Source organism: Melanostigma gelatinosum (assembly GCF_949748355.1).
Source record: "Melanostigma gelatinosum genome assembly, chromosome: 23".
NCBI lineage: Eukaryota > Metazoa > Chordata > Actinopteri > Perciformes > Zoarcidae > Melanostigma > Melanostigma gelatinosum.
This window is the reverse complement of record NC_136656.1, coordinates 1910309-1927564: the sequence shown is the minus strand read 5'-3', so window position 1 is coordinate 1927564 and position 17256 is coordinate 1910309. Positions and strand designations below refer to the sequence as shown.

General features: G+C 42.3%; 3 protein-coding genes across 4 annotated transcripts in view; 1 reads left to right on the top strand and 2 right to left on the bottom strand.

Annotated features, from left to right (window-relative positions):
* The window catches only part of LOC306796468 (uncharacterized protein), a 69641-nt gene extending 62405 nt beyond the window's left edge, over positions 1–7236 (bottom strand). Inside the window, exon 1 of one of the 2 annotated variants that reach the window (XM_079295394.1) lies at positions 7166–7236. The gene's annotated coding sequence lies outside the window, so the exon portion shown is untranslated. The other variant, XM_079295396.1, reaches the window with a different exon arrangement.
* LOC306796373 (uncharacterized protein) lies at positions 553–3876 on the bottom strand. Its single transcript, XM_079295256.1, has 5 exons — positions 3767–3876; positions 3232–3573; positions 2787–2819; positions 2037–2123; positions 553–882 (listed from the first exon to the last, which is right to left on the bottom strand). The coding sequence occupies exons 1-5, from the start codon at positions 3843–3845 to the stop codon at positions 674–676; spliced, it is 750 nt and encodes a 249-aa protein (XP_079151382.1). The 5' UTR covers positions 3846–3876; the 3' UTR covers positions 553–673.
* Positions 7237–11214: 3978 nt separating the features above from the next.
* On the top strand, positions 11215–16213 carry LOC306796259 (uncharacterized protein). Its single transcript, XM_079295106.1, has 5 exons — positions 11215–11314; positions 13145–13486; positions 13910–13942; positions 14606–14694; positions 15955–16213. The coding sequence occupies exons 1-4, from the start codon at positions 11218–11220 to the stop codon at positions 14689–14691; spliced, it is 558 nt and encodes a 185-aa protein (XP_079151232.1). The 5' UTR covers positions 11215–11217; the 3' UTR covers positions 14692–14694; positions 15955–16213.
* Positions 16214–17256: the final 1043 nt, after the last annotated feature.

The window sequence follows — 17256 nt, the reverse complement described above, 5'->3', positions numbered from 1 at the left end:
TACAAACTCCCCATCAGAAAACGGCTTGGATGCCTGCACCAGCTCGTTGGCAATAATGTAGCTGGCTCTTACAGCCCCATCAGAGATATCGCGGCTGCGCGTAATAGTAGACTGCTGTTTCTTCAGACCAGCGACCAATTTGTTTATCTCGTCTTTCCTTATTTGTCCTTTCAAGTGGTCATACTTTTCTTTATGAAGAGTCTCATAGTGGCGCTTAATATTAAACTCTTTCAACACTGCAATAGGCTGATTACATACCAGGCACACCGGTGTTGCATTCACTTCTGTGAATAAGTAATTCTCAGTCCATTTTTCCTGGAAAACTCTGCACTCCGTGTCCACTTTTCTTTTTTTTGACAGTGCCATTTTGGGAAGGGTGTGTTGACAAGTGTGTTAGTGGTGAATGGTGAAGCAAGATTGCCGGTTAGTTTTTACCTGGACACATCAGGGGGCGGTGCCGCATGCTGGACGTGAGCTCCTTTACATTTGCTGCCCTCTAGTGGCCGGGGGGAGCATTTGATTTGTATTTATTATTTTAAAAAATCACAACTTTTGATAGAAATGAGCTAGAGACTCGCTTTTTTTTGACATTCTCAGAAATTTGTTTGACATGCCTGCTTTAAATGATGACTCCCACCTGTGTTGAGGGAGTGGAGGATCATTTTAGTTTAATTTAGTGTTGATTCTGTTGCCCCCTGTGGACTAAAGCTGTAGTGTCTGCAGCAGGTCTGACAGCCTGCCCCTCTCGGTCCTGGTTCTGGTTCTCCCGTGCCTCCCTTCCCTCCAGCGGTTCCAGCCACATGGGCTGGTTCTCCTGCAGCTCCTCCAGGTTTGCTGCTGGAGGAGGAGGAGGTGGAGGAGACGCTGCTGCTGCATAAAATCCTAGCACAAATTCAAAGAAAACTGTCATTATCAGTCCTATTTTAAAATGTATTCTTAAACTTTGAATCTGCGCAGATTTCGGGTCCATCTGTGGAGTACATAATTTGCCCAACCACATTCCTCTGTTTCATTCGAAATATATAATTTACAGGACATATAATGTGAGAGCAAATGGTGAATATGCAGATGAATTCTTCTGTGATGCAGGAGGTGTTGTGTTTGCTGACCACACCGGTCAGTTATTGGTTGAAGTCAGAGAATTCATTGAAACAGGCTTATCCCCGTTGTTTTTTCTTCTGTTTAAACTTCATTAGCCCATCGAAAAATAGCAGAAAGGAAAACTACATATATATTGATGTATATTTATAGATATTTTAGAGCAGAGGTCTTCAACAGGGGGTCCGCAGAGGTACTGCAGTGGGTCCGCGAAGCTTTTGGTTGATTAGAATATTTTTTTTTAAATTTTAAATTTCTTTTTTTCCCAAACATGAATGTGTCCATTATTTTAATAGTTCAGTATTGTATGCAAGATAACAGGTATGTTCATGCATGGTAGTGGCACTAATAGGTTTGAATAGCTTGTATGATGATTATCATGCAGTTGACAGACAATGTTGATATTGGCATTGGTATCAGCTGACAAGGTGTGTTTATAGATGGCAGTGGCACGTGGCACATTCATAAAAACATGAACATATGAACCTGTGTATTATTTGAATAGCTGAGTGTTGAATGCACAATAAAGAGGTATGTTTATTCATGGCACTAGGCCCAGTTTAATGTAAAACAGGGGGTCCCTGCTCCATCTCTCTATCAGTTTGGGGGTCCTTGCCCTGAAAAACGTTGAAGACCTTCAACGAAGACTGCTTTAGAGTAAAGCACAGCGCCGCAGAGAAGGAGAGCTGCCACAAACAGTTGTTTCTCAGCCTCCGTCTGCAGAGAATCGTTCGTCGATTCAAAACACACTACGTGCTTCAGAAGTTCTCTGTTCTTCAGTGGACGCTCTGATTGATAAATGTATTCTTTAAGTTGTTACTCAGCAGCCTTTCTGAGGCCTCGGTCCCTTCATCCAACGTGGTGCAGAGAGTCTCTGTCACAGGAAGGTTAACAGGTTTAGGATCAATTATATAAAAGTTGAGCAATATATGACTTACGCTTGATGTAGACGATGACGACACCGATGATGACGCCGATGATGACACCGATGATGACGATGCCGCCGCCGGTGGCTGGATCCATACCTGGAAGAATGTCGGAGAGATGTTGATGTTGGTGCTTTACTGCAGACTTGTAATACAATACCAATCTCTTCATCCATCCACGCTCTCTTCCAGCTGTTCAGGGCGCTGCAGTCCGTCCCCGCACGCTTTTGGGAAAGAGGCGGGGACGCAACGACGACTCGAGCCCCACTGACGGTACGTGGAGGTAGATGCTTGCAGCTCTTCAAACACTGTGGTCGTTTCCGGTTGCACTTTTCTCCCTGTATCATTTTAAGATGATTCCACCGACATACATGCAGTACATGTTGTGTGGAGCTCCACTAACTCTGGAACAAACACATTCCACTTCTCCGTACGTGTGTCGTTAGAAAATATTACACAAATATGAAGACGTTCAGCCTGAATAATGTGTTTAACTCTTAATATTTGTGTAATATTATAGATCTGTGAATCATGCCGCTCTGCTGACAGCAGACCTGTCCATGTCTGTGATTGGTCACAGCGCTGTAAACTCCGCCCCTTTATGTGAACGCACTCACAGCCAGATGGAGAAAACAGATGTTGATAACCGGCTCCAGAGGACCGTTTAAAAGGTTCACGTTTGTTGGTGTTCGTTGAGCCGGATAACCGAAAAGACACCGAGGGTACGGTGGAGGAGCGAGTTACTTTTAGTCTTTCACTTACCTCGCCCCTCTGGGTCTTGTTCACGTGCACGAACTGTGAAGAAATGAAAAACAACAATCACGCATTATTCACATCCAGCCGCAGTGTTTTCTTTTATATCGTAGAAGTGTGTCTGTGGTCTTTATTTTATTTTATTCATTTTTAATTTAAATGTTTATTCGTCCAAACATACCAACACCACACACAGATCCAAACACTCGGCCTGCCACACAGCAAAACATTCAAAATGAAATCCATTCATCACTGAACTTAAAGGCAGCTACAAGATCCCTCTTTGTTCCCTCAATGGCGACCTCTTTGAGGTGAGAGTATGTACAGCGTGGTGTTTGTGTGTTTGCACCATCGGGGTTAACGGAGAACTGCTGTTTAACGGTGTGCAACAGCCTCTGTTGAAGCAGTTTGTCAACAGCTTTTAGTAAAATAATATGAACCTTTGTGTACTCACCAGTGAGGGTTGTAGAACAGTTGCTCTTCTCGATTCCATTGTCAACGGTGCAGTAGTATGTTCCACTATGAGAAGAATCTACTGTCATCTGAAGGGAGAAGTTCCGCAGTTCTTTGTGCAAAAGAGCCGTGTTCCCTTTGAACCTCTCGTCCTGAGTGTGAAAGTCTACTTTTCCCTCACGGAACAACAACACATCTACATATGTCTTATTAACTGCATCATCATACAACCAATCCACAGTCAGGGCTTTGCAGCCATCCATTTGGGACTTTGTTGAACATGGTAGAGTCACATTGTCACCAGGGTGGGCTTCCACTGCTGGAGGGCATTGCAGCTCAATTCCTATTAAAGAAACACAAAATATATTTGATACACAGATACAAAAACTAGGCCTGCCACACAGCAAAACAAAGCAATACAAAAAATAAAAAGCAGAAAAATAAAAATAAAATGAATAATAATAAGAAATTAAAAAGAAAATACTTTCATCCCTTAACTTACAGACAGCTACAAGAGCCCTCCTTTGTGTACTTACCAGTGAGGTTTGTAGAACAGTTCTTCTTGACGTCAACAGTGTAGTTGCGTGTTCCACTACGAGAATAATCGAATGTCATCAGAAGTGAGAAGTGCCCTGAAGACAGTTCTTGGGACAAACAATCTGTGAATTCTTTGAACGTCTCGTCCTGACTGTGAACGTCTACTTTTCCCTCACGGAACACAAACACATCTACATGTGTCTGATTAACTGCATCCTGATACGAACACTCCACAGCCAGGTCTTTGTTGACATCCGTTCCGGTCTTTATTGAACACTGTAGAGTCACGGTGTCACAAGGGTGGGCTTCCACTTCTGGAGAGAATTGAATTGTTGTTGAAGAAACACAAAATATATTTGACATTAAGCCTTCGAGTCATTGAGTCTGCATGATTTTGAAAATGCTTCTTTTTTTATTCCATCCAGAAGGTCTTTGTGTTTGAGAACGCAGTGCTGTAGTTATTGCAGCTATCATTTAATAATCGGTCACTGAATCTGTAGCAGGTCCGTTTAATATGAAAAGTCATCCCTCACCTCAGACATCATGCTAAATGCAATGACTGCTTTAAAAAAAACAGGTTCAAAAATGAATTTATAGAAATGTTCCGATGTAGATCTGTGTGAACTGCACAGTATTCAGAGAGTTAAATAGCAATTTGCCTGATAATATAATCACCTTTTCTGCCTTCATATATTTATATACTTACACTATTACTGATTACAAAATGCACACCTTCCTGTGTTTTCATATTTCTAACTGTGTATCCAGTGTGAACGCAGCCTGCTCATGATGTTTAAGACGCCTTCCTGTTCTCTCTTGTCTGGTTCATAACATAACGTGAGGCGCTCCGTGGATTTCACAGATCTGTATTCACTGTGTATCTAACAAGACACGGTGGCTGTTTACTACAGCTGTATCAACGCTAAATAAACAGATTTTACTTTCATTTAACTGCAATAAACGGATAAAAAGGATGCAGAAATATACGTAGTGATGCCGATTTGTAAAAAGTCTGAATTTATGTTTTGTTAGTTCTCTCCACAAGACGACGAGTAAATCACGTTTAAAATGCTTGTTTTCTGAATGGAGTCTGGATCTATCAGTGCTATGCTAAGCTAGGACTTTGAAAGTTAGCGGAAACATTAACGTGAGACAACATCCGGTTTCTTCAGACCAACATCCGGTTTTCAGAATAAGATGCCAACAAAGTATGAATTATATTCACATTAAGTATAAAACATGCTGCATCTCGTGAGTTAAAGGGAAAATGCACCTAAATTGTGGGTAAAGTGTCTTTATTCTTTGATCGCTGGGTCACCATCATCACCTCTGAGTTACAGCATCATAGTGATGAAGAGTAGAGCTGCTGTCACACGCTCTGACTGTCATGAAGACAGACATTTTGCTGAAACATGTTATTCCTGTTGCACAGCAGTGGAACGTTTCACATACAGTCACACACTGAGCACAGATATAGAAGAGATAGAACTGCTGCTGTGTGAAGGAATACTGCTGCTACAAGAACCTGATGTGTTGAAAGTGTTTAAACCAAATGTTATTGCCCTTTTGTTTGTATAGCAGTACTTTTAGAATAAAAGTGCGCAATACACTACTTTTGAATTCATTATTGAACTTTGCCATAACAATCGCGATTAATCGCGGTTAATGGCAAAAAATCCATGCGATTAAATATTGCAATCGTTGCCGAGCACTAATATATACACGAGTTTCAACGCTGAGAGGCTTTAACGACGTCTCGTGAATGAGGCGGATTTCGTTTATTCGCCTTCTATATTTCCATTTTATTCCCATATTTGAACTATTGTAAACTATTGTAAGTTCTATGTCTCAGGTTCTCATTTGCACTGCGTGTTCTTCTTTTATTAACAGGCTTCGTAGCACTAAGAATATGTAAAAAACATTCTTGAACTTGAATATGTTTAACCTAGAGATTCATATGTAAACAAACATTACAAGGTAAAGACGTTGTTTGACTTACCGCGCTTCTCTCTTCCATCTGGTCCTGTGTGTGTGTGTGTGGTGGTGGTGGGGGGGGGGGGGGGGGGACAAAAACATGACATGAAAAAACCCTCTCATGGTCCTGGAGAGACGAGCATTTACACTTCCTGTTACGAGCACAGTGAGTTGTGCAATGTTCTGCAGCACCCACGTCACCCTGAGAGCGTTTAAAACCAAGGAGGAAGTGAAGTCAGTGACATCAGGTCACGCTGTCAGACTGCCTCATTGAATACATTGATGACCTGTGACCTTATCAAATACATAAGAAGCCTTTCTCACAACTAAAAGAATCCCTCTCATGACGATGATCCTATTACTGTAATTATGACATCATCACCTCAATCTGAAAATAACTTTTATTTCTATTTTCTTCTCATTTAGTGAATGAATTTTAATAAATAGTTTAAAAAATGTTTAAATTATAAATATTTATATTTTCTAAATAAAATATATTTGATTAGAATTATAATCAATTATAATACAAATAAATCGAATGAGAGAAGATGGAGGTTACTTTAGTTTTTTTTAGCACATCGTGTCAGAAAGGTCCCGGATGTATTTTAAATAAACTTCTAATTGACTTCAGTGTTAATGTGTGGATCAACACGCTATCACCATTCCGTGCGAAATAAAGTAGCATCGATCACTGAAAGTCCTTCATATCGACCATTTAGAATCTTACATGAAGTTCATTTGAAATGAAATATCTTTAAATCTTAAAAATGACACAAATCCGAGACGAAGAAAAGTCAGTGAGATGAATCTCCGTCTGTAATGAATCCATCACGCGCTGATCCCTTCATGTTGTTTTCATTCATATATTGACCACAAACGGTCCCGTTCATAAAGCTCCTCTGTTCTCTGCTCTGCTGGTGCACGGACAACCGGACAGCAGTCATTAGTCACGTGTCAGCAGAAACCAATCAGTGAGCGCTGTGGCCCCTGATAGGACGGCGGTCTACCAAAGACCCGATCAACGAACAACTCAGCACCCTGATCAACAAGAGCATGAAGCCTATAAAGGGACATTTTCATATAATATAAGAATAATGAATAATACCTGCTGCTGCTTCGATCAGAAGAAAAACAATAAAGAGTCCAATCAGTGCAGTTCTGCTCTTCATCGCTGCATCAACGTGTCAAAGTGAATCCGTCTCTTCAGAAGAATAAACACAAAAGTAAAACAAAGGGTTAAAAAGTATGAAATGAGAATAATTACTGCGCCATTGTGAAGAAGACTTTTACTTTCGGTATTACAAAACAACGCTCCGTTGACGTGTGTAGGTGAAGTCTCTGGAGTTACACCGCAGGTATCGAGACCTTAGACCCTTAGACCCGAGAGACCCGAGAGACCCTGAGACCCGAGAGACCTGACAGACCCGAGAGACCCGAGAGACCCTGAGACCCTTAGACTCCAGAGACCAGGAACCACAGACGGACTGGAGCTGGTCTCTCCTCGACCAGAACAGCACGCAGAGTATTAAAGTCAGCCCACACCTGACCGCAGGTGTGGGCTGACTTTCATTGGTTAATCTCACACTATCACAGCACAGCAGCCCATCCCCACAGCGGAACTATGTACAAGTGAAAGACAGAACCGGTTCACTCAGCAGAGATCAGCAGTTGAGTTCCGCCGCACCTTGTGGTTGAACCTGATCACATAAATGTGTTCAAAGTTTACAAACATCACCAAATCAAACACTTCAAGAGTCAATCAATCAAGTTTCTACTTAAAGATAACTCAAATAAATCATCATGTCATAAACTAATTATGAACAAATATATTTGAATCAATAAGTGAAACATTGTTGACCAATGGTCAGAACTTCAGATTGTAAAATATGGAGACAAATATACAAAACACCTTTCAATATAATGTAGTGCAGTAAAACTCCACCTTTAAGTATTACCTCAGTAATACACACATAATACAGTTATATAAAATAATCTGTAGATATTTGATAGTTCCCACATGCTTTGTAACCACTTGACATACATCAGATGTATGTCAAGTGGTGGTGTCTTGTAATCCCATGTGGGTGTCACGTATCAGCAGAGTTAGGTGAACCTGAAAGCAGATTCAGATGCAAATGAATCTGAGCTTGGCCAAGAGCACATGCTACCGCTGTAGTAGTAGTCCTGGTTCTGGTTCTACCGTGACTCCCTTCCCTCCAGCGGGTCCAGCAATACGTCCTGGGTCTCCAGCAGCGTGGTGTTGGCTCCTCCCTCCGGAGCTGGATCCTCTGCTGGAGGATCTGGGTCTGTCCACGGTGGACCGGTCTCTGCTTGAGGATCTGGGTCTGTCCACGGTGGACCGGTCTCTGCTGGAGTCTGAGCTGAAGGAGGTTCTGGTGAACCTGCATGAGTTCATCTGGTTTCACCAGAATCCGACCCGGTGGCTCCGATGACGAGCATCAAGAACAACTCTATAGAAACAGACCATCTTCTCTCTGATGGTCTGTTTACTGATGGAGGTCTGATAGAGGATCAGGACTACACTGAGACTGGTTCATATAGAGGATCAGGACTACACTGAGACTGGTTCATAGAGGATCAGGACTACACTGAGACTGGTTCAGATAGAGGATCAGGACTACACTGAGACTGGTTCAGATAGAGGATCAGGACTACACTGAGACTGGTTCATCTAGCAGATAACACATGTTTAACCATTAGCTCAACACCTTCGATGTAATGCTATAACCTAAAATCAATACATCATGTTTCTACAATTTCACTCTGACAATCATGCTTTTAAACTTATTTAACAAAGGAAAGAAAGATAACTTACCAAATCAGTCTCCAAACAAAGCCTGCCTTGAGGTTGATCAGCTGCTTGGTCTGCTTTCGGGAGGAAATGCCCAGGTGAGCGTCCCACGCCCTTCCTATTGCCTCCCTGTGGTCCTAACGGTAGGCTGCCTGTTACCTGCCTGCAGTGAACTGGGGGAAATAGGCGAGTTCAATGTGCGGATCCGCCCGGTGCCCGCAGCGAATCCGCTGTTAGACTGTGCGCGATCTGTAGGCCGGGCGTATCCGGCGCGCATGGCCGAACCGGGTGCGACAGTACCGCGGATCATGGCGGCCTGAGGGCGGATCCGCCCCGGAGTCGACTGCTATCTGGGATATTATAAAAAAAGAATGTAAATCTAAAAAACATTTTATATCATATATACCATATATGTTAAAATATAAAATGTTTTTAATATTTATATTATATTATATATGTACATATATATTATGAAAAATAATCAAAAAAGAATGATAATTTCAAAATATATAAAAATAATATATTTATACACATACATTTATACACAAACAGTCATACACATACATATACACATACAATTATACACATACATTTATACACATACATATACACATACATTATACACATACATTTATACACATACATATACACATACATTTATAGTTATACACATAGTTTCAACCCTGAGAGGCTTTAAGCGTCACGTGAATGAGGCGAATTTCGCGTATTCGCCTCATTCACGCCATTCACTCGTACTCGCATCCAATCCTCGTCTTTAACCGGCTCACCATTTCTTGAAAGAGACATCGCTGTTCAGTCATTCAAATGTATTTTTTTAGCTGTTTGTGCTCCACAAGCTGAGTGCTATATAGTCCCGTTATATTGGAGATATCGGTCTCGTTTAAACACATTTCTTATTTGTTCTAGTATTATTTGGCTATTCAGGTAAATGATGTGGCTGTTCTGTGTTTACAGAAATGTGACTCATAAGCACCAAACCTCTGTGACCAGCACGAAGTGTTTTTTTTCATTAGTGAAGAGGAAGAGCTTTGTTTTAATTCTTTACATGTTGTACCGTGTGAAGCAGGTTGAGAATAAAATAAAGTCGTAACAATGGCAACTGTTTCAGTTATTCAACAAATATAACATTGTTTTTACAGTCTTGGTCTGTGACGTTTTGAATAGAAAAAAAGAAGATATGAATCGATTATTCTGTTGTCACCATTTCCTTTAACTCAGGATGTGGGTAGACTGTCCGCTGATGCTCGACGAGATGAACTCAAACAGCAGCGACACACGATGGAGGCTGCTTCCCTCTGCCTGATACTGTGTAAGAAAATCTACTTCTTTCAATAATTACAATGTAACTTGTTTCTTTTTCTTTGTTCATTCGACAACCAGCACGAAATGTAGTTTAGAGATCTGACCAGAAGCAGAAAAGTTCAGAGTAATTTACAGAGTAACAGTACGGGTAAGATATGAATATGCTCTAATAAATACAGGATGACCAAAAATCTACATTACATAACGCGGATTAGTGAGTTATCTTGATTTGATTGTTGATGATGAAGTCTGGAGTTTTTTTGTTTTGGTAATATGAAGTTTGCTTAAAAATGTTCTGCTGTCCTCTTGGCATCGGGTCTTTGAACCCGAGCTGCAAAAGTGTAAAAGCTGCAAAGTTTGCTGGATCATGGTCACGAAACTTTATTTGTACGATAACAGATGTCAAACTGATGTTTGTTTGTTTTTAAAAAGCGTTTCTGTCATTTCTCTGTTGGCACTGCCAGCAGCCACACTGAGCATCCGTCCCGACAAGTCTCAGTTCTTTCGGTATGAGCACGTCTCTGTGACGTGTGCGGCGCCGACAAACTCCAGCGTCTGGACGTTGATGGGGAACAACTCCTTCAAGAGGTCCCGGCCCTGCGAGGGCGGCGGCGCCTGCGCCCTGAAGAACGTCTACCCATCGGACACCGGAGTGTACTGGTGTCAGTCCAAGCAGGGCGAGTGCAGCAGCCCCGTCAACATCACAGTGACTGGTATGTCGGCATTAAACTTATCTGGGAGGATTCTGGGAGGACAGGTTGAACACCAACAGCTGTTGTGGGGCAAATGGTGACAGATCGAGAAGTATACAAACGTAGAGCCGGTCGACTTCATGACGCTTGTTTGGTGGAAGAGAAGAATATTGAGGCAGTTTTAGAATTGTGGTAAAGACGGAGAGATGAAGTGAAACATTTTGAGAGTAAAGTCAAAGCGTCTTCCTCTGTACAGAGAGCATTAATACGCTCAAATATACACATAGAATTCACTTTAGTTGCTTCAGACTTTTAGAAACACCAGCATCGTGGCCCACAGGTTCATCTTTGTCTCTTTAATAAGCTGTGAAATAAGCAGCTGGAGACACCATGTGTCAACAAAAAAGAACTACAAATATCTACAAACACTGTGGAGAAAATGACAGTGGGTTTTCTCGACTGTATTTCAGCCGGTGTCGTGATCCTGGAGAGCCCTGCACTTCCCGTGACAGAGGGAGTGAACGTGACCATTCAATGTTTCTACAAGGAGAGAAACGCACCGAATCCGACGTCGGATTTCTCCGCTGCGTTCTACAGAAATGATGTTCCCATCGGCACTGAGGATGCTCAGTGGAAAGATGGAGGAAAGATGGTCCTCCCAGCGGTGTCCAGGACTGACGAAGGCTTCTACATGTGTGAACACCCCACGAAGGGGAAGTCACCGCAGAGCTGGCTGGCTGTGTCAGGTGACATGATGTCCTGCTTCCTCGTTACTGTTTACCGATGTTTAAGATGTTTTAGGTTGAAGACATGTAGGTCGTTTTATAGGCTGCTCCCAGTGTTTCTTGTCTCTAGAGGGAACGTCATCATGTTAACTCCACTAGAAGAGCATCCTAGAGGACACGTCATCATGTTAACTCCACTAGAAGAGCATCCTAGAGGACACTTCATCAAGTTGTCTCCACTCGAAGAGCATCCTAGAGGACACTTCATCATGTTGTCTCCTCTAGAAGAGCATCCTAGAGGACACTTCATCATGTTGTCTCCTCTAGAAGAGCATCCTAGAGGACACTTCATCAAGTTGTCTCCACTCGAAGAGCATCCTAGAGGACACTTCATCATGTTGTCTCCTCTAGAAGAGCATCCTAGAGGACACTTCATCATGTTGTCTCCTCTAGAAGAGCATCCTAGAGGACACTTCATCATGTTAACTCCTCTAGAAGAGCATCCTAGAGGACACTTCATCATGTTGTCTCCTCTAGAAGAGCATCCTAGAGGACACTTCGTCTTCAAAAGTAGTGTATTGCGCACTTTTATTCTAAAAGTACTGCTATACAAACAAAAGGGCAATAACATTTGGTTTAAACACTTTCAACACATCAGGTTCTTGTAGCAGCAGTATTCCTTCACACAGCAGCAGTTCTATCTCTTCTATATCTGTGCTCAGTGTGTGACTGTATGTGAAACGTTCCGCTGCTGTGCAACAGGAATAACATGTTTCAGCTAAATGTCTGTCTTCATGACAGTCAGAGCATGTGACAGCAGCTCTACTCTTCATCACTATGATGCTGTAACTCAGAGGTGATGATGGTGACCCAGCGATCAAAGAATAAAGACACTTTACCCACAATTTATGTGTATTTTCCCTTTAACTCACGAGATGCAGCATGTTTTATACTTAATGTGAATATAATTCATACTTTGTTGGCATCTTATTCTGAAAACCGGATGTTGGTCTGAAGAAACCGGATGTTGTCTCACGTTAATGTTTCCGCTAACTTTCAAAGTCCTAGCTTAGCATAGCACTGATAGATCCAGACTCCATTCAGAAAACAAGCATTTTAAACGTGATTTACTCGTCGTCTTGTGGAGAGAACTAACAAAACATAAATTCAGACTTTTTACAAATCGGCATCACTACGTATATTTCTGCATCCTTTTTATCCGTTTATTGCAGTTAAATGAAAGTAAAATCAGTTTATTTAGCGTTGATACAGCTGTAGTAAACAGCCACCGTGTCTTGTTAGATACACAGTGAATACAGATCTGTGAAATCCACGGAGCGCCTCACGTTATGTTATGAACCAGACAAGAGAGAACAGGAAGGCGTCTTAAACATCATGAGCAGGCTGCGTTCACACTGGATACACAGTTAGAAATATGAAAACACAGGAAGGTGTGCATTTTGTAATCAGTAATAGTGTAAGTATATAAATATATGAAGGCAGAAAAGGTGATTATATTATCAGGCAAATTGCTATTTAACTCTCTGAATACTGTGCAGTTCACACAGATCTACATCGGAACATTTCTATAAATTCATTTTTGAACCTGTTTTTTTTAAAGCAGTCATTGCATTTCGCATGATGTCTGAGGTGAGGGATGACTTTTCATATTAAACGGACCTGCTACAGATTCAGTGACCGATTATTAAATGATAGCTGCAATAACTACAGCACTGCGTTCTCAAACACAAAGACCTTCTGGATGGAATAAAAAAAGAAGCATTTTCAAAATCATGCAGACTCAATGACTCGAAGGCTTAATGTCAAATATATTTTGTGTTTCTTTAACAGCATCTGAGCTGCAATGCCCTGCAGCAAAGGAAGCACGCAAAGGAGACACGGAGACCCTACGGTTTGGAATGAAGCCTGGAATGGATGTCTCCAAAGACCTGACTGTAGAGTGTTTGTATCGGGATGTAGATAGTGAGACAGACAGAGATTTCTTTCTGTTCCGTCAGGGAGAGGAAGACGTAAAGAGTCAGGACAAGACGTTCAAAGGAAAGACAGTTCCTTCGCTCGAAGAACGGTCTTCAGGGAACTTCTTACTTAAGATGACAGTAGATCATCGTGGAACATACTGCTGCACTGTTAAAGATGAAGTCAACAAGGACAGCTGTTCTACAACCCTCACTGGTGAGTACACAAAGGTTCATATTATTTTACTAAAAGCTGTTGACAAACTGCTTCAACAGAGGCTGTTGCACACCGTTAAACAGCAGTTCTCCGTTAACCCCGATGGTGCAAACACACAAACACCACGCTGTACATACTCTCACCTCAAAGAGGTCGCCATTGAGGGAACAAAGAGGGATCTTGTAGCTGCCTTTAAGTTCAGTGATGAATGGATTTCATTTTGAATTTGAATGTTTTGCTGTGTGGCAGGCCGAGTGTTTGGATCTGTGTGTGGTGTTGGTATGTTTGGACGAATAAACATTTAAATTAAAAATGAATAAAATAAAATAAAGACCACAGACACACTTCTACGATATAAAAGAAAACACTTCGATGCGGCTGGATGTGAATAATGCGTGATTGTTGTTTTTCATTTCTTCACAGTTCGTGCACGTGAACAAGACCCAGAGGGGCGAGGTAAGTGAAAGACTAAAAGTAACTCGCTCCTCCACCGTACCCTCGGTGTCTTTTCGGTTATCCGGCTCAACGAACACCAACAAACGTGAACCTTTTAAACGGTCCTCTGGAGCCGGTTATCAACATCTGTTTTCTCCATCTGGCTGTGAGTGCGTTCACATAAAGGGGCGGAGTTTACAGCGCTGTGACCAATCACAGACATGGACAGGTCTGCTGTCAGCAGAGCGGCATGATTCACAGATCTATAATATTACACAAATATTAAGAGTTAAACACATTATTCAGGCTGAACGTCTTCATATTTGTGTAATATTTTCTAACGACACACGTACGGAGAAGTGGAATGTGTTTGTTCCAGAGTTAGTGGAGCTCCACACAACATGTACTGCATGTATGTCGGTGGAATCATCTTAAAATGATACAGGGAGAAAAGTGCAACCGGAAACGACCACAGTGTTTGAAGAGCTGCAAGCATCTACCTCCACGTACCGTCAGTGGGGCTCGAGTCGTCGTTGCGTCCCCGCCTCTTTCCCAAAAGCGTGCGGGGACGGACTGCAGCGCCCTGAACAGCTGGAAGAGAGCGTGGATGGATGAAGAGATTGGTATTGTATTACAAGTCTGCAGTAAAGCACCATCATCAACATCTCTCCGACATTCTTCCAGGTATGGATCCAGCCACCGGCGGCGGCATCGGCGGCGGCATCGGTGGCGGCATCGTCATCATCGGCGTCGTCATCGTCCTGCTTTAAAAAGTAAATCAGCATCTGATGGTGTAATAATATTAAATATTTAAAAAAATATATATATTTATTTTAAAAGTGGGGTTTTTCATGCACTTGAGCTCCTTCAGGCAGTCTTGCCGCCTGCCGCCAGTCGTACACACTAGCCAGCCTAGCTTGTGCAGCTAACAGCGAACTTTATGCTAAATATGCTAAACTGGCTGAAATCGGGGAAACTGTCAGGTGGGACATCTGAAGCTGAGAGAGAGAGAGAGAGAGAGAGAGAGAGAGAGAGAGAGAGAGAGAGAGAGAGAGAGAGAGAGAGAGAGAGAGAGAGAGAGAGAGAGAGAGAGAGAGAGAGAGAGACCGGGAGAAGAAATCGAACTAGAGTCAGAGGAAGATGAGACGGAGGAGACCGTAAAGGAGGAAGGGATAGCACAGACAAATCGGGAGCACATCGGCCCATCGCGGAGTCAAGGTGAAAAAAGAGGAAACGACGCACTACGGGCTTCATATCTGGTTACAGAATAGCGAAAAAGGGGCTACCGCACACAATCACTGAAGACGTGAGCTTGCCAGCTGCCAGAGAGATGGTGGAATGTATGATTGGAGAGAAAGAAGCAAAAAAGTTGGACATGATCCCGGTGTCCAACAACACTGTGTCGCCGCATCGATGCTTTGTCCGAAGACATCCTGGCTACATTAGTCGCTCATTAATTGTAAATTAAATGTGATAATCTGCCTCTGAGCCTGTGCGTGTGTGCTCGCATCCGTATTGCTCTTTAAAAGTGACGCCTTGTGTCACTGAAAGTCATTGAAACTTTGTTGCAGTGTTTCAGGGCGTTTTCACACCTTCAGTTCGTTTGCTTTGTTGCAGTTGCTCCTTTGTTCGGTTTGTGTTCACACTGCAACATTTAACAGCGGACTAAATAGTGTAAACAAATGCCACGCGCGAGCAAACTGTTCTCTCATTGGTCCGATTCTTATGCGGCTGTAAATAGGCTCTGTTGCTTTTTAATTTGTTTTATTATTAAGGGGGGGGGGGGGGGGGTGCGCGAACCCGGTCGGGATGTAGAAGGGGGTGCGCGGCCTAAAAAGTTTGGGAACCGCTGCTCTAGAATATCTCGGCATATTCTTCGATGGGCCGATGAAGTTTAAACACGGGGTAGAAGAAGCCTGTGTTTCAATGAATCCTCTGAATGAATGTGTGATTGATAATGACAGTTTTCTTTGATTTTCTGAGGGGATTTTATTATTTGCCTTGTGAAGTAATCTCACCTTATTTATTCACAGGAAGGCCAGTGGTGAACCAGGGCACGAGAGAGGAGAGGATTGAGCTGGAAGGAAACGGCAGTGGTGTATAAAGTACTCAAAAGCCATACTTGAGTAAAAGTAAAGATACCTTACTGGAAAACTACTCAAGTAAAAGTAAAAAGTCACCTATTAGAATACTACTTGAGTAAAAGTCTTAAAGTAGCTGATATTTATTGTACTTAAGTACAAAGGTACTTAAGTATCAAAAGTAATTTTCTGACATTAAATGTACATCATAACCTGAACATTAAATGAACATCATAACCTGTTCATTGAAAGTAAAAGTACAAGTAAATGCTGTTAATAAAAAAGCAAAGGGTCAGAATTGTGAGAATTATGAAGTTTATTCTTTTAAGTGCTGTGGCATCATGACCAAGGACATGGAGCTGTGTTGAACATAATTGGGTTGCTGTGATCCATTCAGGAGCAACAATGTTCAACATAATATATTGTACATAAGTATACTTTTGCATCTACTATGAACTTATCATCATAATTCTCCGAAAAGCAATATGACACTATGAAGGAGTTGTAACAGTGCGTTTATAAGTCTGCTCATTAGACTAGAGGATGTAGAGGCCAATGCATCATATTATGTTCAGCAAAACATATTCACTTGATGCATCAGGTCAGTGTTTAGAGAAAGGACGCCTGCCTTGTAAACTCCTGTGGGCTGATTTGAACACAAAGGTTTTGCTGAAGCTGAATCTGCAATTGGGCGACTGCTGCCATCATAACTCCATCTGATCATCCACAACATGACTCAAATATCAAAACATGATCAACACTAAAGCAGCAACCCAGTCATTGCTTGAAACTGAAACATGTTCTGTTCATCTTCAAAAGAAGTTGGTTTTCAAAATTGCGAGAATTCCGTCTCGCTCTTCTTGGGCTGAAGACTCGTCCTGCGATGCTCAATATCCTTTCACAGGCCGCTGAGGCAGGTAGAGGTGTGTTCAGCGTCACAGACAGCTTGCGCACAGCTGCGAAGGATTTCCCTAATGCTGCGCTCTCGCGGCTCCTGTCAATCCGTGTATATAGCTACAGCTAACGTTAGCCAACTAGTGCTGCACAACTGTCAACACTTCCTCAGCTCACTAACTCGCTAGCGATCCACTGGTGTTGGTCTTCGTCACCACCGTCGTTTGTTGCGGGAGCAGCAGGTGCTTCCATTTCTGCTTCCATCATGAAATCAGTCATCGTAGAGTGGAATGCTACTCAGGTAGTCGCCCGCTAGCTTATAGCATGTAGCATCCTGGGCATCACTGGGAATCAAAACAC

Excerpts from the sequence above, each read along its gene's own strand:
- LOC306796373 (XM_079295256.1), bottom strand. The coding sequence starts at position 3,845 with ATGACATTCGATTATTCTCGTAGTGGAACACGCAACTACACTGTTGAC. Across the intron at positions 3,574-3,766 it reads CTGTTCTACAAACCTCACTG|GAATTGAGCTGCAATGCCCT; the intron begins GTAAGTACACAA and ends TTTCTTTAATAG. Across the intron at positions 883-2,036 it reads CGTCATCGTCTACATCAAGC|GATTTTATGCAGCAGCAGCG; the intron begins GTAAGTCATATA and ends AATTTGTGCTAG.
- LOC306796259 (XM_079295106.1), top strand. The coding sequence starts at position 11,218 with ATGGTCCTCCCAGCGGTGTCCAGGACTGACGAAGGCTTCTACATGTGT. Across the intron at positions 11,315-13,144 it reads GAGCTGGCTGGCTGTGTCAG|CATCTGAGCTGCAATGCCCT; the intron begins GTGACATGATGT and ends TTTCTTTAACAG. Across the intron at positions 13,487-13,909 it reads CTGTTCTACAACCCTCACTG|TTCGTGCACGTGAACAAGAC; the intron begins GTGAGTACACAA and ends ATTTCTTCACAG.